Source organism: Lemur catta, chromosome 8 (assembly GCF_020740605.2).
Source record: "Lemur catta isolate mLemCat1 chromosome 8, mLemCat1.pri, whole genome shotgun sequence".
NCBI lineage: Eukaryota > Metazoa > Chordata > Mammalia > Primates > Lemuridae > Lemur > Lemur catta.
The window spans coordinates 64739956-64767929 of NC_059135.1; the positions used below are offsets into that span (position 1 = coordinate 64739956).

Sequence of the window (27974 nt, forward strand, 5' to 3'; positions counted from 1 at the left end):
GAGCAGTCCTCTGGTCACTGAGCCAGCGGAGCCATAGAAAGGGAGGAGTCTGGGAAATACAGCTCTGAACGAGGGGCAGGGAGGGAGTCCAGGTGGCATCTGAGTGGGGAAGGAGGCCACCTGCAGGCAGGTGAGCGCAGGGGCGACAAAGTCAGGGCTGGTCACCTAGCCAGAAAGGGAGAGTGCTTGAGTGCTGCACGTCTTTCTCAAGGCCCGAAGGCAGCAGGCAGCCCATCACCCAGCCTCAACACGCTTGCAAACGCTGGGGATGCTCTGTACCCTCAGCTTTGTAAGAAATATCGCCGTGACACCCAGTCTCCTCCTACAGAGCTTTCAGCTGTGACGGGAGGGGGCCTGCTGGCCTCAGAATAAAGCTAAGGGACAGCTGGGACCTGGAAATGGAGGCATGGTGTCATGCAGCAGTAATGTACCACTGCGAAGGCTGAGCTGCAACACTTCCCTGCTTAATAAGCCTGAAGTTCATACGTCCCAAATGCTGGGTTTTTGAGAGAAAGAAACAAAAAGGCTCCCATAGCTACTATAAACCTAATATTTGTTGAACTTTAAATATCCTAATTAACAAAAAAGGTGAAAGACAATTATCAGCAGTTATCTCCATTATTGTTCAAAGGGCACATCTCCCAATGAAATGCTTATCGTAAACCTTCTACTACTACTGCTAGCATATTACTGTGAGCTAGGCCTCACGCTCATTTAATCTATTAACACTGATGGCTCCAGAGTAACTTGTTTAACAACATACAGTTATTTCATATACATGATTGATGCCTACACAACCACCCTGTGGTAGGCACCATCGTTATGTCCATTTTACAGATGAGAAGCCTGAGACACACAGGCTCAATAACTTGCCCAGCACCTTAGCTGGCCAGTGGAGAGGTGGTGATTCCGCACAGTGTAGTTCCTGCAGCTCAAGTACACAGCTACAAAGACCCATGGAACTCATGTTATTGTTTTAAAAAGGGCATGGTATGAAATAGGATAAGGAAAGGAGAAGGAAAAAAAAAAAACCCAAACACTTAAAATATTTTCAACCGATCGTGGTGCTGTGTTAAATTCTAGGTCAATACTTGCAGGGTTTCTTAAGGATGGCCCTGCTCACGTGGCCAGTGGCCAGTAGCCAGGTCACCTGGTGTTCTGCCTACCTTTGTGCAGTGCTAAGCAGAGCAACAGCATATGAGCAAAACACACGGCCCAGCTCCCTCCCAGGGCTGCTCCAGACTGACCGACACCTGCAGCCCCACCCTCTCTGCTTAGGCTGTGGTTTCTCAGCTCAATGGAACTCGACAGAGCAGGAATGAGAGAGACTGGCCCAGATGACAACAATTCTAGCAATGAGATGAAGGCATTTCCCCACCCCATCCCCACGCCCCGCCCAACCCCACAGCGGGAGGGCTGCCACGTACCCTTGCTCCCTTCCTGGTCAGCAGACACACCAGCTTCATGTGGCCCGCAGCTGCTGCATAGCAGAGGGCAGTCATGCCGTTCTCCGACGTTCCATCCAGGCAGGCGCCGAATTCCAGGAGCAGAGTGACAACTTCCTCGTGGCCAAGGTGAGACTGGACGCACAGGATCGGGGCATTATTCAACACTTCTGTCCTGTAGTTCACGTTGGCGCCTCCCAGAATCAAGAGACGGCTCACCTGTGGGACAATGTCCCCCAGCAAGATTAATTTCTCATGTAAATGTCAGTCTCAGCAACATCTGTGGACAAGGGCGGTATTCTTAATTTTTTGTATCATTTTAATTCACTGATTCGCAAACTTGAGTGCGTACCAATATCATCAAGAATACATTCAGAACGTGTGGTCTCACTGGTGGGAATGTAAAACAGCATAGCCACAACAGGAAAGAGTACAGAAGTTCCTCAAAAAATTATATTTTGGCTTTGTTATCTTTGTGATAGCCAGCAAGCCCACTTCTGGGTATCTATCCAAAAGAACTGAAAGTAGGGACTTGAACAGATATTCATACACCAGTGTTGGTAGCAGCGTCAGTCACAACAGCCAAAAGGTAGAAACAACCTTCTGTTCATTGGTGGATGAACAGATCAACAAAACGTGGTACATACACACAATGGAATATTATTCAGCCTTAGAAGGGAAATTCGGACACATACTGTGTGTGAACCTGGATGGATGAACCTGGAAGATGTTATGCTCAGTGAAATAAGCCAAAGGCAGAGGGACAAATACTGCATGATCCCACTCATGTGAGGTACCCAGAGTAGCCAGATTCATAGACACAGAAGGTAGAATGGTGATTCCTGGGCCTGGGTGAAGGGAGAAATGAGAGTTGTTTAATGGACCTAGAGTTTTAGTTTTGCAAGAAGAAAGTTCTGGAGATTTATGGCACAATAACGTGAATATACTTAACACGAATAAATTGTGCACTTAAAAAAATGGTTAAGATGGCAAATTTTCTGTTACATGTTTACCATAATAAAAAATTAAAAAATGCACATTCTCAGGCACCCCCTGGCCTTCTGATTCGGTGGGTCTGCAATGGCACATTTTTAATGAGTTCCCAAGTGATACTGACGCTGCTGGTTTGGGGTGCCCGCTCTGAAAAATCAGTTTAACCTAAATAAAAACAGACAACTCATCTTTCTGGCAGTGAAATAATCATCACAGGATTAAATAATTAACGGTGAGATAACAAAGCCAAAAGTAAATACAAATCCGCTTCTCTTTACAAGGACACGCTCCTAAAGCACACGCGGAGCACATGGACATGTCCGTGCACCCCCGGGACTGTGGGCAGCACGACACGGCTAGAAATCGATCTGCTGCTTCTGCCAATTACTGCGCCCACCACCCACTGCCGTCCTCGGGTCTAGGTATCAGGGAGGGTTTTTTATCTGCAGATCTTGAAATAAAATCACTGAACATATGCAAATTTTGTCTATACTACTGTCTTCTCCAGATAACTAGGAAAAAATGATGCTCCTTTAACAGGTATTAAGATGCCCAATGAGTTTCTCTAGACGGTCCACTTCGAGGGTTGCAACCCTCATCAGTCGCCCCCTGCCAAAGCCTGGAAGGTCCTCTGGGCACCCACTAAACGTGAAAACCACAGGGACCATGTCATTTACTGACTGGAGACACATGGGGATCATTCAAAGATACAGAAAGAAGACAAGGCGATTGAAATTCAGGGCATTTCAGTGACAGGTGTCCACAAGAGTAGCTGACAGAATAGTTACAAACTGATGGATCTGGGAAATTAATACTACCAGGTGGTGAACCATGACTCAAAGAGCACAGCCACAGGTTAGCACCCAACGTACAAGATCTGACGGTGTCTTGGCTGCTGCTGAAGCTTGACCCCTGTGTGACCCAGGCCTCCAGCTTCCTCCCTGACTTCTCTCTAGAACCCTTCCCCTCACGGCAGCCCGCCCTGGACCCGAACCTTGTCCTGTGACATTGCCAAGCTGCCCTGGCCTCGTAGCCTCTACCCCTGCAGCTCCCTCTGGCTGGAATGCGCATTCCACAGACACAGATGCCACAGGATCGCTCCCTACGGTCTCTGCTCCGACACCAGGACACCAGGGAGAACGGCCCTGCACCCTGGCACACATAAAGCCCAGGCCTCCCTTCACCCTTCAGCACGCTCTGCTTTCCGGCTTAGCCCACTGCACCAGACCCGGGTTCTAAGGTACAAAGGTTCATGGAGAAGAAGTGAGGTAGACAAAGCTCCTCCACGGACACAGGCAGCCCATGAGTCGTGTCCCTCACACCACTGGGACTGCCACATTCAAGGAAGGACAGGTCATGCACAGGTGAGGCCGCCACCCTGATGAGGCAGCCGACCACCTGAGCACTGCCCTGTCACACACCCCCCTTCAGAGGGACCACCCATCTGGCCTGACCTGGTGAGCACCAACCAGCCTCCGGCCTCCCGCCATCAACCTGCACTCATGGAGAGACAGGCGGACAACACCCAGACAGACAGACGAGAGATCAGAAAGGGTGTTCCTAACACTGGCACTTAGCAGGGCACTGTGGCAAATGACCTAATAATCCCTATCAAGCCTGCTCTACAAATCTACACAAGTGTGCTCTTAAAAATACCACCAGACTCAAACAGAATTCAAAAGCATTTTAAGATTGTAAGTGCTAAATAAAAGGGTTTTTAAAAAATATCTCCCTTTGAATAACTATTATTAGTATGAAAAGAATAGGATTATGCTGAAGAAATACTTAGGGATTTTATCAAGACCTAGGAACCAGTTCTTAGCTGGAGTATAGACGGTGTACATGTCTAGAAAAACATGTAACACCACTGAGGGGCACATCAAACTCCGCTCACCACAGGACAGGCAAGAATAGTTTTTAAATTCCCTGGGGGCTTTGCAAGCCAGTTACACTCTTCCCTGGCCCATGAATCCCATACCCTCTTGAGATCCATGGGACTAAGAGAAAAAGATGATGGATTAAGTGATCTGAGTTCTCAACCAGCCCCTTAACTAACTTGCTGTGTGATTTTGAGAATATTACTCAGCCTCTCTGTGCTTCAGGTGCCTCTTAATAAAACAGCAGTAATAAAATAAAACACCCCATTCTACCTACCAGGTAGTCTTTGCTAGTAATGTTGGAAGGCGTACTTGCAGTACCATGATGAATACAAGAGTTTACCTGAGAGGTATGTGCTCAGGGCACAGCTTTCCTAAAGATGTTTGTCATCAATTCACACTTCATCTGCCTCTGGGAAAAACATTTCCTTTGTTGCTAACAAAGCTCTGGGCATTTTTACCACTTAACCCCCCATCAGTTTTTGGCACTTCTCTTAATTCACAGTTCTTAACCCTGCTGCATACTGAAACCACGAGGGAGCTTGAAAGTTTCCAATGCCTGGGTCCCACCCTTGGAGAGCTGGACTTGGCTGGGGCTCTGGCGCCCAGAGCTCCCAAGTGATTCCAGTTGGCAGCCAGGGCTGTAAACACATCAGGTGATAAATTCACCTGCAGAGCACGAGCTTGCTGGGTGCCAGGCACCCTCCAAGCCCTGTGATTTGGGGCAAGCTACTAACCGCCCTAAGCCTCAGTTTTCTCATCTGAAAAATGGGGACAAAAAGTTTCATTTCATTGGGTGATTGTAAAGATTAAAAATGAATGTGTAAAAAAAGTGCACATATTTATCTGCATATATATACACAGATGTGCAGATAGCATTTAATGCAGCATTCAGCATCCTGTAAGTACTAAATAAATATTGACTGCCATTGTTATAATCACCCTTTCATGGAATCCTCAGAAGGGTCAAGAGCCTAGATTCCTGAGTCCTAGAAGGCACAGGAGGGAGCTCTGCCCAAGGCACCTGGTGACCCGGAGTCTGGCTGCCCATCCATATCACCTGTGTGCCCACCCTGGGCTGTTTACCAGCACAGAGCAGCAGGCAGAACTCCTGCAGAGCTGAGGGCAGATGAGAGCCACGTGGAACTATCAAACCCTCGGGGTAAGTGGCTGCTGTTCATCACCAGGCAGCACACCCAGGGGCCTACGCAACAGCACAGTGAGTTTCCAGAGATGAGGCGAAGCATTAACAACTCACTGGAGCCTGCGATACATGCCAAGGATTTTCCCAATAACCCTAACATCTCGGTGAGGTTTCTAATCACTCTGTGAGATGGGCTCTTTTGTTGTCTACATTTTACAGGCGAGAAAGCTGAGGCCCACGGGGATGAGGCAAAGATGGGTGCCGAGCAGCAAGCTCACGACAGTCACGGAGTGGTCCAGCGGCGGAAGCAGCAGCCCCAAGACTGCACTGCAGTAAAGGAAGGTGTTTAAATAAGTGATTCATCCTACAGATTTTCCCCAACTACATGAAAATTCTCTGATCATCATCATCATCATCATCACAGAAGGCCTCCTTGGACAACACTTGGAAGTGGTTATATTATCTATAAATATCTGGATTTAATGAAAGCAAGAAAATAAAAAAGGGGGGCTGGGGGCAGGCCAAAGATACGGTCACGAGGACAGTAGAGGCTCTGGCCAGGGCAGACATGAAGTGTGGTTGCAGTGTTTCCACTAAGTGTATCAGAAGCTCACACAAGCACAATGTTTAAAAATGTGCGTTGCCTAACTGTGATGCAGAACGTGACTGGATGCCACAGCCAAGGGAGGTTAGGCCAAGGTCTACGCCTAACTCCTGTTCTCCCCTCTCTGGCATCTGCTGAGAAAAGACTCGCAACTCGAATTCTCCAAGTCCACAGCCGGTGGCTGGCAGCTCCTATGAGACAGTGTGAGCAAAACCACCAGCTGGATGGGGGCCTGGAGGCACTGGTGGCAAGGACCCCAGGGGGCCAGCCGGGGCCCAGGCTGGCACCACCCTGGCCTGGCAACAGGAGATGACATTGTTAGAGATCAACCGGCATGTCACTGAAATTAAAATTCATCTCCCAAGTAATCATCCCAGAGCAAGTCACTTTAATTTACCAAAGTGGCAAACTGCAATTATTGCTCAAAATGACATTCATTCCTGTATGACAACAGTTAATACTCTCTAAAAAAAGTTCCTTAATTGCATGCATAATTTTAAATTACTGTAATTTGTTCAAGATTCTGTGAAAACCTTTCTTGCCCCCTTGAAAGATAAAAGAAACAGAAGGATAATGGAAAGCCTTAAGATTCTATAAGCACATGCACATTATATAATTTGGGGGATGGTGTAGATATAGGTGAACTGGCATTTTACAAAACAAAGTAAAAATGATTAACTCTTAGAACTGCAAGTGTGTTAAAGAGGAAAGTTTACAATCCAGGAGAATCAAGCTCATTACATTATTATGCTGTACCTTTTAATTTACTGTCTGAAAAATTCACATTCAATAGATGTTTCCCATTTACTTTTCTCCACATTAACATAACCTGTGCCAGCCGGGCATGGTGACTCATGCCTGTAACCCTAGCACTCTGGGAGGCCAAGGCGGGAGGATCACTTGAGGTCAGGGGTTTGAGACCAGCCTGAGCAAGAGCGAGACCCATCTCTACTAAAAATAGAAAAAATCAGCGGAGTGTGGTGGCCCCTGTAGTCCCAGCTACTACTTGGGAGGCTGAGGCAGGAGGATCACTTGAGCCCAGGAGTTTGAGGTTGCGGTGAGTTATCATGACACCTCTGCACTCTAGCCAGGGCAACAGAGCAAGACTTTGTCTTTAAAAAAAAAAAAAAAAAAAACTAAATGAAAAAATTCTTAGTACAACTTCTTTATTATGTGAAATCTAAACTGAGAGCCATTTCCTCTACCCTTCTTTAAGAGTAATTCCATCTAGAAAGCACAGGTTCCCTTTGATCAGGAGCAACAGCTTGGAGCTAGTTCTCCTTAGCTATAAAAATGGCTTCCTGTCCATCCATCCTACAAAAACTTGCATGTAGGGTTAGGAGACACAAGCACTCAAACCTACAAGTCTGGAGCGTGAGTGAAAACATGCAAAGGAGCAGGCACAGCGTAGGACAGAGCACAGGGTCCCCACGAGCAGCCCTGTAGCTGTGCTCTGCCCAAGGGCACCCAGCCACGGGCACAAGCGGAGGCTGAAAGCCCCCCAGAGAGCATGCCCTCTGTCCATCAGCCCCCAGACTCAGAGCCCTGCTAAGTCCCCCTGCCACCCTCAGCCTTCTACACACACCAAGAAGACAGACAAGGGGGTGGAACGCACATCTCACCAGACGCAGGGAAGCACTCTGCACACATCCAAAGTGCAGGTAGTGAGTGAGGTGTGTGGACAGCAGGGGAGGAGAGACACGAAGAGGACTCCACCAATGTCCCCCACAGCGCCATCTCTGCAGCATGTGGCCCCTTCCTGGGTAGGTTTGATCAACACATGTGAGCAAATGAGAAAGATGGGCGCCCGGAGACCCTGAGCCAGGGCTTTGCTTGGTCCCTCACTGATGACCATGCTGGGCCTCCCTTGTACCAAGAGGGGACAGGACGATCATTTTCACAGAAGCAACATAAGGGGAAGACCCAGCTCACTGGGAACCACCTCGGAGCCTCCACAGGCAGCCGGGCACATCAGGGCTGGGGCTGAACAGCCTGGACACTAACCTTCTTTGTGGCCTTAACTGGACACATGGCCTCTGTGTGCTTTAGATTCTCAGACTGCATTAAATGAGGAAAAATCTACCTTAAAAAGCTGAGCAGAATATCATGACGTGACAGCCACTGACCAAGGAGTGAAGAAGTTCCTGGCTCAGCAGTGGGGCAACTGGACACCCTGTTTGTAGTCATTAAGACACGTGTGCATGAAACCTGCAGTCATGGACCTGCTATGTAACCACTTCTGGGTCATTCGTCAGTGCTTAACGTCCCATGGATGCTAAAGAGATGGTTCAGATTAGTAACCCAGGACAATTTAAAAATTCATTTTACCCGGAAATCTCTCTAACCTTTGGTTTCCTTTGTGAATTGCTTCCTTATCACATCTGCTCTGAAACAGTTCCCGCATGCCCACAGAGCAGCCCCGGCCATTCACACATGCCTGCCAGGGAAAAGCTAAACGTCCAGAAGAGAATGTGTCAACAGAGTCTAAGCCTGCACAGTTTACATCAGAGAAGAGCATCATTAGACGCTCCTCTACCTCCTCTCGCCAGCACCCAGCGCGAGGACTACGGGAGAGGCAGCCAGGGCTGAGCGAGGCTCTCTGCACAGACGGTTGCTCACCTTCACATTGGGGGTATAGAGATTCCTGAGAGAGGCGAGGGCGGCAGACAGCCCCTCGGTGCTGTAACCGATCCACAGGGCTTGGAGATGGCTCGAAGAGATTCCTGTCTTCTTGCTGAGGCCCTGGAAACAATCAGAGACATATCTGCCTGAGTGGCTCCTTCCCACCTGCAGCCTCAGTTTGAAAGCAGGTCTGCCCCGAAGGGTGCACAGCAATGCCCACAGAGAATACCTGGACCCATGAGCCTGCACTACCTAAAACCAAAGGTCAAGGACTCAGTCTGCCTTTGCTACCTGAACTGCATGCCTGGGGAGGGAGATGGCAGATGAGAAAACTTCTCTTTATGGAAGTAAATTAGAAGAATAAGTGATAGAATATCACCACCTGAGCCAGGTGTGGTGGTGCACACCTATAGTCCCAGCTGCTTGGAAGGAGGATTGCTTGAATCCAGAAGTTCAGGACCAGCCTAGGCAACATAGCAAGACCCTATCTCAAAAAAAGAAGAAAGAAGAAAGAAGAAAGAAGAAAGAAGAAAGAAGAAAGAAGAAGAAAGAGAAGGGAAGGGAAGGGAAGGGAAGGGAAGGGAAGGGAAGGGAAGGGAAGGGAAGGGAAGAGATCCAGATGGTATGAAATTACATAGGTCAAGGAACTCAGGTTCTTGAACAAATAAATAACAAGGAAACAAAACAGTAAAGGATGAAGTAGAACATTTAGATGAATAGAAACTAAAAGATATATAAAGGGGGAAGAATAAAACTTAACCATAGCATGTAGAAACACATTTGGGTGATCAACTATAAAGAAATGCAAGGCAACGATCGGGCTAAGTCAGAACAGTGGTTACCTTCAGAGAGCAGAGAGGAGGTAGTTTGGGAGGAGGTGTATGGAGAGCAGCTGACAAAGCTGTCTAGAATCTGCAAAACCAAAACCTGCAAATGACAACACAGAAATCCTTCCTCACACTGGCGTGTGCCTCACCTTGAAAATGTGTGCCTTCAGGATGTGATGGCCAAGCTCCATGGTCTGCTGGCGGTTCAGCTTGCCCTCCTGTCTCGAGAACATGAAGGCCAGGAGAGCGTGCCCATTCCTGGGGAAGAAACCCAAAGGCCCTCATGAAACAGCCTGCCCAACACACGCAGACCCTGGGGTGAGTGCAGGCACTGCTGCACAATACCTGCAAAGAATGGGCACACGCGACTCTCTGCACAAGGTGGCAAGTGCTGCTTATCTTTTGAGTCATTTTAAGGGCTTTTTCTGGGTTCCCTTATCTCCCTGGCCCGACTCACAGTGAAGCCCAAGGACACGACAGGTCCTTATCTTTGGAACTCCCCACTCTATTCTTCACTCATCAATCTCTCATCACCTTATTTACTGATATATGCCTGCCACAAAAAAGCAAACCCTTGAGACTAAGGGTCTTGTCTAAGTCACAGGTATAGTCACAATGCCTAGCAAAGTGTCCAACACTTAGTAAATACCCAAATATGTGTTTCTTGGATGGATGAATGAGCAGACAGATGGAGCAGAACCGTCCCTGGGCCCAGCCCCTCAGGATAATCACCATCGCATAGACCTTGGCCAAAGGTCAAGGCCTCACAATGGGAAGGAAAGAAAAACGAAGCCATGCTCAGCAACAGCTCACGATCAGAAAGACCTAGAATTCTAGGCTTGGCTGGAACACAGGTTCTTACGGGAGAAACAAGGCAAGATATACGAGTGGGCTTGCTGTGGCTGGGCACGTGGTGGACATCCAGCTGACACCTGTGTTCCCCCCACAACTCTCACGGAGGGGCCATCCTATCCGTTTGCCCCTCTGTGTCTGTAGGTATGTCCTGCCTCTGTGTGGGCTCCTTGCCTTCATCTGGGCCAGTTTGTTTGGAAAACACACAAAGCACTGCTTGCTCCGATAGCAGTGACTTCTGTGCAATGTGAATTATTTTCATTTCTATCAACCTGACAATCGTGAGCTGTTTTGTGTGCGCGCACATGTGTGTACATATATATACATACACACATATATGACTAAAAAAGCATCCTCCCTGTAGTTGCTACTTTATTATAGATGATGAAAAGCATTCATCATTTAAACTGTATTTATCCATCCAGATGCATGTCTGCTTCTCAGACAGATTATAAGCCACATTAGAGAAGAGGAAATCAAGGCAGGTAGAGACCAAGAAATTAGTTTTTACACTACAGGGAAGGGCACGACCTTTAAGGCTACGCTGCCCATTGAGTGTCCTGTCCCGCATCTTGTAACTGTCTGGAGCTCCCCCATAAGCACATACCCTGGGGTCCCCTGGACATGTTCCACCTCCCCGACCTCAAGCCTGGGATTCTGCTCTCAGACGAGAGCCTCTCGGGCCCCCCTATTCCCACGGAAATGGCTCTCCGTCACCACTGGTGCTCCAGGCCCCCAAGCCCTCCCCAGTCCCTACGGGCTGGTCCCAGGGTTCAGTCTGGCCCGAACCCTGCGGTTGGGTCTGCTCTCCCAACCACGGGCTAAGCGCCCCCAGTCTCCCTCCCAGCTGGCTGAGCTCTGTGGCCATACCCACCGTGTGCACCACAAAGGCACACAAATCCCACGGCTCACCCTCACAGGGAGGTGGCCACACCCCTCGTGGTGGCTGGGCTCTCAGCCGAGCACTTCGCTTCCCACCTGAGGAGATAATTCCCCACGCAACCGCTCCACACCTGCGTTCCTGCCCTCCGGGTCTTGAGACCAAGTGTCCCCTCTCTGACCACCTGCATTCATGAGTCTGTACACTTTCCAGAGTTCACATATCAAGACACAGAAAGCTGACTGAATTATCTCATTTACCCGCACCACCCTACGATCACTAAGTGTTATGGTTCCCAGTGTGTTTACAGAAGCAAACAGGCCTGAACAGGTTCAGTGGTTTGTCCAAGACCAAATGGCTGGTAAATGACAGAGCAGAGGTTTAAACCAAAGTCTGCCAGACAGGAGAGCCTGTGCTCTTCACCAGCGTAACGTGGCCCCTCCTTTGCTTATTAACATCTACACCTTATAGTGAGCACCATGCTTGACGTGGGTCCTCCCAGGGGGGGTCATGCAAGGTGCTTCCCTTGAGGAGGGACGCCTGCAGACGAGATAAAATTCAGCTAACTTGGTGCTGTGAGCAGACTCAATGGGGACAAAGGGGAGACAAACTGCCCCTCACTTAGCCCCCATTCTTCCCTCCCCACATTTCCAGTTCCTTTTTCTTTATGGACTTTGTCTTTCCCCACACTGTCTCAATGATGTTTTCAACAATGTCCCAATCTCCTGTTATTATAAACAAAAAACCTTCCCCACTCTGGATCTGAAACCTCTCAACCCTTCCACCTCCCATCCCAGGATGCGGGCTCTCTCCTCCTTCACGCCTCACGACCCGATGGATGGGGTCTCCTAAGGAGCCGGGACCTTCTTCCCACACTAAAAATCCGATGGCTTCCTCTCAATCCTCATGTTCCTTCGCCTCTTGGCAACACTTTCATCCCTAACCTCCCTCCCTGAAATCCTCCTCCACGCTCCGGAAGCCCAGCGCTCTCTTTCCTCTAACTACACTGGCGTCCACACCAAGTTGTGCCAACCACCTCTCTGTCAACGATGCTGCATCCTCAACTGCCAACTCCTCTAACCTCAGACCTGCCCTGCCCCTGTCTGCCTGGGAGAGACAGCTGCCCCTCAAGCTGATCTGCTGAAAACCAAAGCCAGCTCCGTCCCCGCAAAACCTGCCCCCACTGCCTGCCTCTCTTACCTTCCTAAAAGCAATGCCACACCTTGTTTCTACAGCTTAAAGTCATTTATGGCTCCTCCTCCTCGACTCTGCTCACAAGCCAGGCCTTTCAGCTATCTTGTGTCCACAGGGCCCATCTCCATCCCATTGCCTCTCCAATCCTGGTCCACCAGGTCCCTGCTCCTGACTGGGACAGTGGTCCCCACTCTCTACACCCGGCACACTCTGCCCTCCACACTCCTGTCCATAAACATGGTCCATGCTCCAGGATGCTCCTGTGGCAACAGGTTCTCTAGAGATGATGGATAAGAAGCCACACTCTCGAGCACAGCCTTCTGCTGGCTCTCCCCACTTTTCTCTTCCATGACAAAAGCTCCAAACTAAATTTGCTGTTGCCAGAACACGGCCTGGGTGTTCTGACGCACTGCTGGCCCTCGACAGCTCCTCGTGTCTCCGACAGCCTTGTTCCACACACTGATGCCCTATCCAGTCACTCCTCAAGTTAATGCTTGGGGAAAGAGGAGATGGGAGCTCGTTCTAGATTTATCTAAGACTGCTTATGCAACCCTAGGGGACTGCTGGATCCAAGGAGTGGTCATCAACAGCTCCTAGCACCCCGGAGAGACATTACGTTATGTGGGTACAAACATACACTTAGACAGAAGAAAGAAGACCTGGTGCTCGATAGGTCAGTAGGGTAACTACAGTTAACATTAACCTACTGTACATTTCAAAATAGCTAGAGGAGAATAATTTGAACGTTCCTAGCATAAAAGATAAATATTTAAGGTGATGGATATCCTAATTACTGATTATACGAATGTATTAAATTATCATATGTACCCCCAAAATATGTACATCTAATCTGTATCAATAAAAAAAATGAATAAAAAAAGACGCTATGTGCCTCCTGAGAAGTACTCATCACCCCCTAGTAAGTATCCTTGCAAAAAAATAAAAATATAAAATCTGATCAAGCCTCTGGATTTAACTACCAGTTTACAGGAAATAGGGGTGAGAGGAACATATGAAAAAACAACACAAGGATACAAAATTCAGACTACGGAAAAGTGTACAGGACAAACTACCCAGCTGCTCTTTTTAAACAAATAAATTGTGGTGATGGGGAAGGAGTGGGGACAAAATGGAGGAGGGAAACTACAGACTGAAAGAGAAACAATCAAAGGCATTTTATGGACTTTTTGGATCCTGATTTAAACATACTAAAAAAAAAAAAAGTAGAGAAATTTGAGCATGGCTAAATATTTTGGGATATTGAAGAATTTCCATTAATATTTTAGGTGTGGTAATGGTATTGTGGTTAAGTAAAAAAACATTCCTCCTCTTTGAGATGTACAATCAATTAACAAGAAATGTCAGGTTTATAACATTTAAATAAATTTAAAGTAAAATGTTACATTTTTAACATTATTTATTTCTGCAAAAAAAAAAACAAACCTCAACAAAACAGATGTAGCAAGTATTGCAAAATGTGAATGTAATTAAGTCCAGGTGATATGAATGAACACTTGGACAAACTATTCTTTGACGTCATAATTCTATTCCTGGAATTCTAACCTAAGGAATAATCAAAAATAGGAGGGAAGAAAGGAAGGAAGGAAGAGAGATAGCAGATCCTCTTAAGAACTTACTTAATAGCCACTGTCACTCAGTGAGAAGATACCCATACTTTTTATGGATAAGGAAGTAAGGCTTGGAGGACTTTTGTGCACAGGAAATACATAAGAACCAATGGAGTGAGGATTTGAATCCAGATCTGTAAGGCACCCATCTGTTCACTACAGGTTTTTACGTTTCTAAGTAACCTAGGGACAACTTAAAGGTCCAACAAGGGTATCACGAAGCACTTTGTAACTTGCCTTCTAGGAGGTTTGCATATCTGTGAAAAATGAAAATGACACTTTTGTAAGATTTGTAACAGCTTGCTAGGATGCCTGTGATGTGTTAAGCAAAAAAGTAAAAATTAGAAAACAGGACAAGAATTCTAAGAGGGAAACGATGATTTGTGTAACATTTAAAATGCGGTGGAAAGAGGCAGAAATAAAAAGTGAACTGTCGTTGACTATGGGTGTTGGACTTTTCTCCCATTTTTCCCTCTATAATTAGGGCAAAAACACAACTATTTGGGGTGGGGGAAGAAATGCTACCACCTTTCAAAACCCAACCCAAATGTCACCACGCATAAGAAACAGTTTACAGAAATCGCCTCCCCTTCCCAGCCACTTCCTGCCTCACCCACCCCAGGCGGGAAGCCCTGGAGAGGAGGGGCCTTGTCCTAGGAATTTCCGTATTTGCCACAGCACTCTGCACAAAGTGGGTCCTCAGAAACTGCTATCAAATTAAATCTAGTAGCTTCCTTCTTACACTGCTCTGTCCACTCTCTTGGGAAAATGCCAACTGGTGCCACCCCAGAGGTGAGCACCTCCTTAAATTTTGCATCCTTGGTGCCTCTCTTAACTCCAGACCCTGCCCCAGGGGATGTTCCCGCTTCTTATGAGGACACAGCAGCACTCAGGACTGCAGGTGCCAGCACTGGCCCATGAGTCACCCTCTCTCAGCTCTGCCCTAGGCTGTGTAACCTTAATGGCCGGCCTACCCCAAATGAAGTGGAGCTTAACAAAGACTATAGCCCAACTACTTCAGCCTCAAACCCAGTAACAAACCTACAACCCCCGATGACGTCTTTTGATTTGTTTTTATGTCTCTACAAACTCAACTACAGCCCACCTTCCTAGAAAAGGATTGGAATTTTCCTAGAAAATAATCTGATCGGCTAGTTATGTCACAGCATGTGTTTCACCAACCTATTATGGTCTAGCTAAATAACCTGGATGTCAGAATTTATTGTCCCGAACCAAGTTCAAAAGATAACAACAAACCTTCAGTCCAGTGTCACTTAATAAAATGACAACAGCAACAACACGCAACAGCAGCTGGACCTACTATGTCAATGGTCAGACGATATTCATGGGGCGGAAGGTGGCTTCGAGGCTCACAAGTGCTTTTCACCTCTTCATCACTGGGCCCCAGCAGCTGGTCAAATGCTCACTACAGTTCTTAGGGGACAGTGAGCAGCTTGCCAGCCCTTGTTACTCAAGTAGGGGCAATTCTGACTTACAGAGAGCAGAAGCCATTCAAGACAGTAAAGGTGTAGGCCAAGGCCAGGGCCAGGCAGAAGTGGAGGCTTGAGCAAACCCTTATCTTAAAACATCTGCACCCTCAAACTGCCCACCTCTCACCCTAACTGCTACCAGGCCACACCACAGACAGGCTTCCCCCGCCATGATGCAAACAGCCCAGGCAGTGAGCAGAACACATCCTGGCCCAGCCCAGTCTGCCACACCAAGTGGAACCACAAACATATACGAGGCAGCCAGGCTGGGTCACAGTGCTCCCTCTGGGCCCACAGATAAGTCTGATCCTTGGGACAAGTCACTACATGTTTAAGAGATGGGAGGGGAACAGCAGTGCTAAGGGCCCAAGACAGTCCAGAGACCCACAGGGCAACACCCGGAGAGAAGCCTGCGTTCCCTGCAGCCCATCTCCCACTTTCCCACGTGAGCCCTGCCAAAGCTGGACGCGGGAGACAGGGATCTGTGAGAGAACAGACAGCAGGGAAGAACGGACAGCCAGGCACTGCCCCGCTTCTCCTTCATGCACATACACAGGGCAGTCCTAAAATCCTAGCAAGTGAAGGAAGGCAGCTTGTGTATACAAGCAGAGAGAATTCCCATTGCCCCTCTTTCTGCCAAAGTGGGGGGAAAAATAAGAAAACAAAAAAGCAAAACTGAATTATTCAATGTGGGTTGTCTTTCCATTAAAACGCGTGAACCACGTTTGCAATCCTTTCCCCAGCCGCACAGGAGGTTCCCTTTTCCCTGCCGTACCTGGGCTCACACAGGAAGGCTGTGTTTTCCCCGTCCGCTCTCCAGACCAGCCACTCCCTGAAGGACGGGTGGCAGAACATGCGGGTTTTGTCTCGCCTCTTAATGAGGAAGCAGGAGAGGGCGTCCATCCTCTGCTGGAAGTCTTCCCACCCCTGCTCCCCCTGGATGTGGCCAGCATTAATAGCCTGAAAGATCTGCTCATCTGTCATGGGATGGAGGGACGCGAGGGCCACGTTGAGGATCGGAAGTGCTCTCTCGAAGGCAGCCTGGGTCATGAACTTCATGTTACACTGCAGCAGGTAGAGCTCCGACAGAGACACGGGCACCACCTTGTAGCTGGCGCTCTTGATGACCAAGTGTCCCCGCTGGAAGAGGTCCAGGGTGAGCTTGAGGTACAGGTAGGAGCCCAGGCTCCGCAGCACCAGGTGGCTGCTCACTTTCCCGATGAGGGCGGCGTCGGCCTTGCCGTTCAGGGAGATGTTGCTGAGGATGTCCTGGCTGCTGTGGACCCTGTGCTGGACGTAGGCGTGCAGGTCGCTGTGGATGTCTTTGTTGTCCGGAAAGTCATCTAAGGAAAGCTTGACGAATGGCAGCGCACTTATGATTTCCTGGGGGGAAAGAACACCCGCAGTGTCACTCCACAGAGATTCCTTTTTTTATTTTAGCAGCATTTCAAACCAGATTCACTAGTTTTCTTTCAAGGAGGGATTTTCATGGATTATAGGGACTCACTGTTTCGTATTAAAACGTGTAATAGGATAAGGTGAAGATAAAAAGCTTATGTGAAAGAAAATCCTGATGTGAGATTGAATCAGTAAAGTCTCTCTTGAGGCCCTCATCCGAGGACGCAGAGCCAGGCAAGCACAGTAAGAGCCCCACGAAGACAGAGGCAACTAGGCCGGTACCAGCAGGGGCAGTGAGACCCTGCAAGTGACCTAACACCATAGTCCTTACACCGTGCAACTGGCTATACAAACCAACACTGCACAGCTAAGAACACGGCCAGACGCCGGAGATAAGAGCCATCCCTCTTTCTGCGTCAAATACTAGGACTGTGTAACCCAACCAGGAAGTTTGAGACTGCCCCTGGGCTGTGTCCCAATGACAGGGGACTACTTTGGCATAGCATGCTATCATTTTTTAAATTGTTTTTTTTTAAGTAAACTTTTAAATTGAAGTATAACATATACACAGAGGTACACAAACCACAATTGCACAGTGTCAATGATTTTCACAAAGTCAAATATACGTGTATAACCAGCACGTAGACAGAGAACATCACCAGAGCCAGAAGCCCCACATGCCCCTCCTCTCCCCCCCATTCCAAAGATAAGCACTATCTGACACCTAACAGCAAAGAGGTTTGCCTGTTTTAACTTTCCACTATAATTTTTGAAGTATTTAAGTGTGTGTGTCCTCATTTAATGCAATAATTGTAGGAAGAGGGCAGAACACAGTTATTCCCATTTTACATGGATGCTAACTGAACCTCTGAAAACTTGCACAGGTAGAAAGTGAAACAAAAGACTCCCAGTTCCTGTGCTCTATTGATTGTCAGATTATGCTTACTGTGTCAAAAATGGCTGAAAAGCGTATACATCAAATGCCCAAAATAATAAACATCAAGTTCAACTGAGGTCTAATTCCAGTTGTAATGAGAAAAAAAAAACCCACAAATGCTATTTTAAAATAAATATCATAAAAAGAGCAAGAATCAAAATCTAAAGTCTAAATGTCTTTATACTGAAAAAGTTCAGGTGTAGAGGGAGGGAGTCAATGGTTAACAAACAATTTTAGGGTTCAAGTGAGGGGGAAGATAGAAAAAGGAAAAAAATCACTCTTGCCCCACTGGGCTGCCAATGTTACCTCATGTTTAAGTCTTATGAAAAAACACAGATCTCCCAGAATAGGCCTTAAAATCTCTTTCATCCTTCACTTTTCCCTTGAAAAAAACCCCCATACAGCCCACTGCAAACCCATGCAAATAACTGCCAGCAGGAATATCTTTAAACCCTAGCAGACCCGCTGGCCAGACTCCTCGGACAGCCTCGCACACTGCACGACGGTGACCCTGGCTAGACGTCAACATGGGAGAAGTGGAGGTACGAGACAGCTTGATAAATACGCCCGAGGCTGAAAAGGTCACAGTTTCACTCACGTGGGGCTCTGTGGACTGATTTTTCAAATTCCTAACATAGTTTTCAATTCAGGGGCTAAATGGTTTACAAGAGCTGAAGTTATCAGTACTTATCACTATGAAACTGGAATATGGGGACTTAGAAAGAGATTTGAGAATTCTTTGGTTACCTGAAAATTTGCTCGCACGGTCACAATCAACTTCAACCAAGCAGGAAATTTAGAAATAATTTTGGTAATAAATGAAGAAAGAGTATCTCCATAATCGGGTTTGTGAAACTCAGCTTCGTTTAAGCCATCTATCAAAATAATGTATTCTTCTTCAGGAATTTTCTGCTCTAAAGGACAAAATAATTTTTTCAAATTAAGAAATTATACGTATCTGTAAGATGACACCACCCAGTGTATTTTAATGCACAGTTTAAAGTGTTAGGAGAAACTAAAAAGGTTTACACATGGCACAAGAAATGGTTTTCACAGAAGCATATTTTCTATTAAATTCATAATGAAAACTGGAGCCCAGAGCCAAAAGAAACCCAGTTCTCACAGAACAGAAACATGCTGCATTCCACACATCAGCAGAACCCCGGCCACGTATGTAACGCAGTCAGTTCTTCATAAACCACCGTCACGGGATGGGTGACAGCAAAGACAGCTAACACGTACAGAGACCAGACCTGGAAAAGGCGCTAGGTCCCCCCTTAGAACTCCGCAGTGGATTCCAGGGAGGGCAAACTGGCCCTCTGCCCACCCCCGCAGGGCTCACTGTCTGGCCCAAGCCACAAGGCACACAACCACATGGTGGGGAGAGCTCTGCTTCAAGACCCCACGACAGGGCTCCTTCCCATGAGCCTAATAAAGCTAATATTCCCTTTATTAGTGTCAACTTTCAGCCCAGAGAAGGAGGGAGAAATGACATCTGTTTCAATCTCTCTCTCTCTAGGACCTTCTGGTGGAAGTGCTGTGTGGGCAGGTAAACAAACTAGCTGAAAAGGTAAGGAGCAAAGGGGAGAAAGGACAGAAAACTGAAGGGCCCCCAATGTCACTAACAGCCCCTACGTTACAGAATATTCAGGGGCAAAAAAAAAAATCGAATGGAAACCTCTAGAAATGACTTTAGGTTTCAACTCAACTGAGCAGAGGCCATGAAAAAAACATATGCTGGAAAACTCTCCCAAATAATCCACTTATTCCCCGATATCTAAGAGTATAAAATACGTAGGCAACAGTCTTCTAAGGCTGCAAATCACCTTAAGAGCTGCCGTTACCAAACTGGCTACTTTGGAACTGTTCAATAGTGGAGTTCTTTCTTATCAGGGCTGCTTCATTTAACACTACACCAGTGGTGGGGGTGATAAAGAGGGACCTCGGGGAGATCTGAGGAAGGGTACCAGATGGGCAGTGATGTTTCCACATCCTTCCCCGCCCCTCCTCACTGCTACCCCAGGGCTGAGCTGACCACCTCCTTCTGAGGTCCACCTGGGTGTCCCGCACCACTACTGAGACAGGGGCTTTGGGTGGCTGCTCCGAGGTACCGTTTCTCAGGCTTGTGAGCGGCTCCAGCACTCCCCTCTTGAAAGCTGCCACTGGGTCCTGCACACAGGATCGGAGGCTCAGCATGCTCTGCAGCTGGGGCTCCTTTATCAGAAGGTCTCTGTAGGCGGCCAGCTGGTGGGACCGGCAGAGCAAAGCCGCGATGCTGTGCACGAACTCGGGCACCAGGCACGTGTACGTGTTGTCGGCCTGGCAGTAGTGGTAGGCCACCACCTACAGGGGAAGCAGAGCCGTCAGCGTCACCTCACTCTCTTCACACAGCTCCTTCTATGATCTCAAGCAGGAACACAACTCTGCCCGCTTGCTGAGATAACAGGATACGTTGCCTTCTATTCCCCAAGACCAAGTCCCTAAGTAGCTTAATCGATCCATTCATCCCTTCCTGCATCTGTGTGCTTTGCAGACCTTTGACTGCATCCACAAATCCATCTTGATTAGCACAAAAATCAGCACCAGTTACTCTGTACTAAATTAATAAAAAGTCATTCATAAAACCTAGAGCCTATCCTGGCTTAAAAAGCAATTCCAAGCCATCCCAATGTCCTCGACATTAAAAGGTACCATCCAGGCCAGGCTTGGTGGCACACACACCTGTAGTCCTAGCTACCTGGAAGGCTGAGGAGGGAGGAGGATCGTTTGAGCCCAGGAGTTCAAGGCTGCAGTGGGCTATGATTGTGCCACTGCCCTCCAGCCTGGGTGACAGAGTGAGATCCTGTCTCTTGGGAAAAAAAAAAAAAAAGTGCCATCTTCACACAGAGATCACATTTCTGATCTCAAGAGCAGCAGCACCTCTTCAGGAAATCCTTTTGCTGAGCCCAAAAGGTAGAAGATAAAGTCGGTGGCTCTGAAATCGGGCTGTAGAGTCACAGCTGTTCTTCCCCACTGGCAGCGGGGCTCAAGCCCTCAGCCCTGCTCCCCATACCCACATTTCGTGAAGGGACACTATGGAGTTCAACAGGGACATTATCTGAAGAATGGAAATCAGAAATCAGCAAATTTCTGCCTTTCGTGTGAAGAGACAAGTAGGAGGAGAGAGGAGCTGCCCAAGCACGGAGGGGATGAGGGGTGGTCCCCTCACGAGGGGTCTGCAGCAGCCGCGGGTTACTGGTTAAGAGGGACTCAAGGAAAGGGCCAGATGCAGAAGTCCTGGGAATGAGTGACAGGTGTGGTATAGATAAATGAAAAATCCAATACTTTCCCAAATGAGGAGGAAAGTAAGTACAAGGTAAGGAAGGCAAAAAAGGGGCAAACACACTTGTGTGAAGGGTTGTATGTTTTTCAGAAGCGTCTGAGTCACGGCCATCCCTGCCCCTGCAGGGAGGGGGACAAGACCACCAGCCACAGTTCCTGGCTGACGACAGCTGACACTGAGGGCAAATGCCTTGCCAGGGTGACAGGGAGTCAATCAAAGATCTGGGATTAGACCCCAGGGCTGCAGACTCTTCAAAAGCAAGGGGCAAGAGTCTACGTGCAGCAGCTTTCCTCAGGCCAGCCTGGAGCTGCCAGGAGACTCCTGGTTTAGATTAAATCTATCATCAACACCCAGAGGAAAGCTGACTGCTCGTCAACTCTCACCTGGACAGAGATGAGCAGGGACACAGGTGAGGACTCTGTGAGCTTGTGCAAACCACCCTGAGACATTCAGTACCATGGTCTTGCACGGTGTTTGACAAAAGCAGCTTGGCAACCCAACAGTGGTCATAAAATCAATTTGGAGCCACAAGAGTTAAAAAAAATATATATGATAAAGTGAATTTAAATTACCAGAGTGTATTATGGGATAAAAGAATAAGCATAGTTTTGTAGTGCCTTTGCTCCAGTTGTGTGTGTGATTATGTGTGCATGAGTATCAGGGCAGAGCAGTATTGGCGTCGAATCCCCTGCACCTGCCCCACCCCCGGGGGTCTCCTCACAAGGTGCATCTCATCACTGCCCATCTCTGGTGGTTCTCCAGCTCCACCAACTCACGCCATGGTTGCCAAGGGAGACGTGCATGGCTCGCCAAGGGCAAGAGATACAACTGCTTTAAATGCAGGAGGGTGGCTTATGAACCAGTGATGGATACTGAGCAGAAGGGAAAATTTCAGAAGGACCTTGATGACCATGAATTTAGGAAGGAAAAGTCAGCCAAAGTGTCTTTTACAACTTCAGAAGAAACCCCTGACAGAAAGCTGCAGGAGTCAAGGGCCCCAAGCAACAGAGTGCAGGCAGAAGAGGTCTGGGTCTGGTTAAAAGCTCCCAATCTCCTGCTCACACATCAAATTAAGGAAAGCGCATGCTTGTAAGGATGGATTTGTGGTGAGTACACAGATGTCTTCTGATGCTCTGAGGAACTCTTTGTATCCATTGTATAAGAGGTCCACTGCCAATTTCTTAAGATATTTATTTATTTTCTTTCACACCTTTTATTGGGTGTACTTCATCACAATTTTATCAAAAGCATTAGGCAGCTGTCTCTGTTTTAAGATTCCTTTTCCTCTTCACTTCTCAGAAACCAAACTAGAAAATCTTTCTCTCTCTCTATCTAGAAGGCTCCCATAAAATATGAGCGGATTACCTTAGAAGCGAGGTATTTCACTGCATCCTCTCTTGGCCTCTGGGTTTCAGGAGTACCAGACCCAGCTCCAGGAGGAGTTTTTGCCATGCTGGAAGCACTTGTAGAAGAGCTCAGTGAAAGCAATGGAGTGAAAGGAAGGTCCTGGGTGGGGTCCAAAGCTGCAGAGAAAAGACCCATTTCATGTTTGCATCAGCACAGTAGTAGGGTGGGATACTGAACGTATTTCTTCATTAGCCCTAGAGAGTATTTTAACAGGTAAAGAGTGAACATGGTCCAAAATTCAAAGGTCCCCACCCATCTCCCACCCACCCAGTTTCCCCTCCCTGGTGAACCACTGTTTCCAGTTTTCTTTATTAAATTCTTTTGGGTTAAAAAAAAATCTCATATGGCTCGTCTGTTCTTATTCACCATGTTTAGAGACGTTCTCTTTTTAATGGGGTTACTGTGTATGAAATAAGCAGTGAATAGTCAAATATTTGGCTATCTATGCCATATCTAACTTAGTCTTTATAGTTTTAGTAAATCCAATAGAGAATACAAAGGCTGTGATGAACAGGGTACAAAAGAATTCTACAGTAGACTCCATCTGGCTTGTTCTGCCCAGAGTCCAGTCCCTTGGTCTTAGGACCAAGAATTCCTCGGGGGACTTGATCAGGCCTCCCGGCCCCACCTCTGCCTGTATAGAAAGGGAGAGAGGGGCTGCAGCTCAGCAGGACATCAGGAAACACTGGCCTCACTCCAGAGTGGAGCCAAATACACACTATGATAGATGAAGTATTCAAATAATTCACTTAACATATGATCGCAAACCTAATATAGTAGCTGGAACAATTTGAGGAAAATTGGTAATTTCTGTCTATCTAAACAGCAGTTCCTCCATCTATCTTATATTAATAAACTAGACAAGAAATTAAGTGTGGACGTACCTTTAGGTGATGAACTGGGGCTGTTGGAAGCAATTTGCCTCATGCGGCTTCCGTGGCAGCTCAGCGCTACCAACTTGGAAATGATCGCTGTCTTCCCAAATCCCACATTTCCAACAACCACTGCTCCTCTATTTTCTGTCTGTTCTGTGTTCCTCAAGTTTTCTTCTATCTGGTGAAAGAGCCAATCTCTTCCCACAAACACAGAGTCTGTCGTTATGCTCGGTACTTCGAACAACAGGGGTTTCAACAGAATGTCTTGCGGCTTATAGGGAGCAAATCGTGCTAAAAAAAAAGAGAGACCGTTATTCTATAAGAATGTCATAGTTTTATATGCTAAGAAACTCAATATATCATTGCTTGTGTGTTACACTTAGTACAACCTCCAGTTTTACCCCACAAGGGATCTGTAAGTATTTCCGATCTGGTTCTATTCATACTTCTGTAATATCTCATTTATCATACCCTATTGGTCCTACAAAGTATCCTATTAAAATAACTTTCTAATCCTTTCATGCCTGAGTTATTCTCATGCTCAAGGCAGACACATAGAGGATTAGAGAAAACAACGCAAGGGGCCAAACCACGTCTCACTGATGGATCTGAAACCGTATTTAAGACACGTTTCTTCCCTACTGTACGGGTAAAATAGAAATATGTTTTCTCTAGAGATTATAACAGCTCTCATCTGGGCATGATGATGCTTTGCCCACATGGTGAGGCTGCTGTGCACACAACTGCATGTTATAGGTGGACACAGGACATGGTTGATTCAGTCCAAGGAACTGAAAAAATGCTGATTCTTTGTTAGTAACAAAAAAAAAAAATCTACTGAGTGTTAAACTACCCCTCACTTCCAAATTAACTGTAGAAATATTTTTCAATTCCAGAAGCAAGTTAATCACATATTTTAAGGAAGAAGCTCAAAACTGTTAAGGATGGCCTCCCTAGCACACCTCACACTTTCCATCATGTTTCGAAAACAGTTTGTTTAAATGCTGGTGATCACAGACTTTCAGTGTTTAGTGAATGGTTCGTCACAGCCATTACCACAATGGATGCAGGAATAAATACCTTTAGCTTCCTGTGCCCTACCTCCAGCCGTATTGTGCCACGGTAATCTAATCGATGTTCGTAGAGGAGCATTTCTCTGCCCATCTAAATAACTCAGATCTTCCAATTTGGTTGAGCTTGTTGCTGTAATATTAAATTGAAGTTTAGTCTCTTCAAAGTTGAGTTTTATGAAATACCTAAGCTACTACAAGTCATAAATTACTAAGCAATCAGTTTTAGGCTTTCAACAAAATTTACTTAAAGGTGGATTTTGGTTTTGTTTGCCCCAGTTTATTTTTCTGGCAATATTCTTAATTGAAAAGTGGAAAAATCTAAATGCTCCTTATTCTTACATCAAAGTTATGTTGATATGACTGCCAGAATTCTCCATTATTTCTGGAAAGAGACAGATTTCACCATAAATTGTTTTACGAAGAAATCTGACAGTCACATGTCACACAGCACAGCTTCAGTACTTACTGCAAACATGTGGCATGGTACTAGATTCTTCTCTGCAGCTCTGGGAAGCTTTCTGCTGTTTGGAATTCCAACCTTGTTAATTAAATGAGCAGATTCTGCATGTACAATTCCATAGTACTCAGAACACTAAAAGCTCTTGGCTGTCATAGTTATAACACATTCCTAAGCTTTAAATATATGTAGATATGTAAATGTATTATATATTATATATTATCTAGGTGTATATATGTATATATTTCTTAAAATCCTACAAATGTTCACCTCCGACCAAATCAGTAAGATTCACTGCGTGGGTGCCTGTTAAAAAGCATTAAGGATCTATTCTGACATACACTCAAGTTGGATTCTTGTGTGTATTCTCTGATTCTCAGCAAACCTTAGAAGCACATATACACACAGTACGTGTTTTTGCCTTCAAAAATCCCTCCTCTTGTTTTATACATACATCCTCGGTCACGATGAGAAAAATGTAAATAGAATTTACCTAATTTGGTTTGTGGCTTATGTGGCCCAACATAAAGTATTGCTGATCTTAGACATATGATTATCTTCCAGGGTAATAAAACATACACATGATTTGAGGGCAAATGAGGCTAGTGGGAGTCACACTGCAAGGGCAAAGGCTTTTCAGGACTGATGAAATCTTTAGTGGGACCAAGCTGCAAGAGAGAAGTCAAGTTGGGCCATCTGACCTCTGAAAACCCTCTGGCTACCCTACAGGCTCTGACCCAGCATCCAGCTGTTGACTGGCACCGTGAGTTTGACCTGAGCCCTTCCCATTTCGCCTGGTAAGGTTTCAGTCCTCCTCTTCCACATGGTCTGCATCAATCCCTCTCATCCTTTCGTTTAACAAGCACCCGGGTGGCTCCAGCCTGACTCTGCGATGGCATATCCCCTCTTGCTGCATCCCTCAAAGGACAATCAAACATGTGCCCTACCTACTCACCTTCCCAGCCAGCGGAGAAACATCTGAAACCCTGGCTTCACAACAGTTTACACCTGTGCTTCTACATCCTTTTGGTACATATCCACGGCATGTATACACCGTGTACATGTTTAAGTGAACACCCTATGCAGCTACCACGCAATTCTCTCCCATTGCGTGGGACTCAGATAATTCCTTATGCCGGACTTCCAAATGGACCTGACATGTGGTAATCCAACGGCAGCCTCTAGCTTCACTCCAGGTCCTTCACAACCAGGATGTGTGAAACTTCCTGGAGGGCTAACAGGACTGCATCTGCTCCCCCATAATCCTGGCCCCTCCAACAATAACACAGCTTGGAACCTATTTCTAGGCTCCTGCCCAAGCCACGGGCATGCCTTCTCCTCGCATGCCTCATGGTGAGCGTACCCATCACGGCCCATGGAGAAGGGGTGGGCAGCCACAGCCACAACCTGTAACTCATTTCAGAGCTGGATAGTCGTGAACATCTGACGTGTTGCCTCAGCCCTCGAGAATACAAAGGTGCTCAGAGCCTCAAAAGGGTTTCCTATTTCCCCTCTTCCCGACCCCTTAAATAATAACATTCGATTCATAGTTTTGTGACAACTGAAAGGATTAAAAATACACAACTCTAAAGGACATTCCAAAGAAAGGATTGCAAAAATGTCTCAGCTGACACAGATGCAGGAGATGTTGACATTTTAAATGCTTCTGTTTTCAGATTTTCAGTCACCAGAGCAGCCTCAGCAACCCTTGTAGCTCTTGGCTGATTCTCAGTTTCAAACATGATTCAGCTGAAAGTTACAGCGGGGCCCCCAGCCACCAGCTACCTTCACTTTCTACCCTCTCCCCTCCAGCGATAGAGACACCAGCAAGCAGGAGCAGGGAAGCTTCAGCAGCTTAACTATGCGTCCAGGTGTTGTTCCCCACAGAGCAGATGACATGGGCCATTCTACCTCCTTAGGCATGTCTAAAGCAGATTCTCAGACATTACCTGTGCAAGAGTCAGACTCACGTTCAGTATTTAACGATAAACGCTTTCAAAATCCTAAACACTATTCAGGGCCAAGAGAAATCAGAGGTAAAGCAATAATTTCATGCTGCAAGAAACTTACTGCTAACATCTCTACAATTAAATTAATTATACACTTATTGTACACACACATACTGTGCCTAATATCTGGGTAAGAAGTACCATTTCAAAATGCTGAGAAAGAGTTTGTTTTTTGGGGGGGAGGTGGTGGGAGGGAGTGGGGAGAGTTCTCTAAGCTGAACAAAGAGGAACATCTGCTAAAATTGTAGACTAACCTATGAAAGGTAAATGCCAATAAGTCCAGGGAAATTACCAGTTAGAGTTTCAAGAAAATTAGACAGTAATTGTGTTTGTTGGTTTCCTGGAAAATTAAACAGTGTTCTGTAATCTATTCAAAGTATTTCGAAAGGGAAAAAAGGTAGTAAAAAATAGTAGAACACATTACCCAAATTCTAGATGATCTAAAATACTTTTAAAGGCTTCATATTCTGTTTTTCAATAAAGGAAAAAAGGTGTCCATGTCATACGTTTTGATGTGATATACGGCTTCCCAAATCAATCCCCATTCTAACAAATGTCTTTACAAAGAAAATCTATGGGCCAGGCATGGTGGCTCACGCCTGTAATCCTAGCACTCTGGGAGGCCGAGGCGGGAGGATTGTTTGAGCTCAGGAGTTCGAGACCAGCCTGAGCAGGAGCGAGACCCTGTCTCTACTAAAAATAGAAAGAAATTATATGGACAGCTAAAAATATATATAGAAAAATTAGCCGGGCATGGTGGTGCATGCCTGTAGTCCCAGCTACTCGGGAGGCTGAGGCAGAAGGATTGCTTTAGCCCAGGAGTTGGAGGTTGCTGTGAGCTAGGCTGACGCCATGGCACTCTAGCCCAGGCAACAGAAACAGAGTGAGACTGTCTCAAAAAAAAAGGAAATTTATGTAGTATAATAATCTTCAAACCTAA

The 27974-nt window shown here is 46.6% G+C and overlaps 1 protein-coding gene across 4 annotated transcripts in view; it reads right to left on the reverse strand.

Annotated features, from left to right (window-relative positions):
• Positions 1–27974, reverse strand: part of TANC1 (tetratricopeptide repeat, ankyrin repeat and coiled-coil containing 1) — a 224407-nt gene that overhangs the window by 29045 nt on the left and 167388 nt on the right. For 3 of the 4 annotated variants that reach the window (XM_045560314.1, XM_045560311.1, XM_045560315.1), the window contains 9 exons: positions 24576–24698; positions 23505–23786; positions 22579–22736; positions 20003–20234; positions 18639–18805; positions 16332–16939; positions 9662–9770; positions 8683–8805; positions 1428–1664 (listed from right to left, as the gene is read on the reverse strand). In XM_045560314.1, the coding sequence (XP_045416270.1) occupies positions 1428–1664; positions 8683–8805; positions 9662–9770; positions 16332–16939; positions 18639–18805; positions 20003–20234; positions 22579–22736; positions 23505–23786; positions 24576–24698 (2039 nt within the window). The remainder of the gene's footprint in view (positions 1–1427; positions 1665–8682; positions 8806–9661; positions 9771–16331; positions 16940–18638; positions 18806–20002; positions 20235–22578; positions 22737–23504; positions 23787–24575; positions 24699–27974) is intronic. The other variant, XM_045560312.1, reaches the window with a different exon arrangement.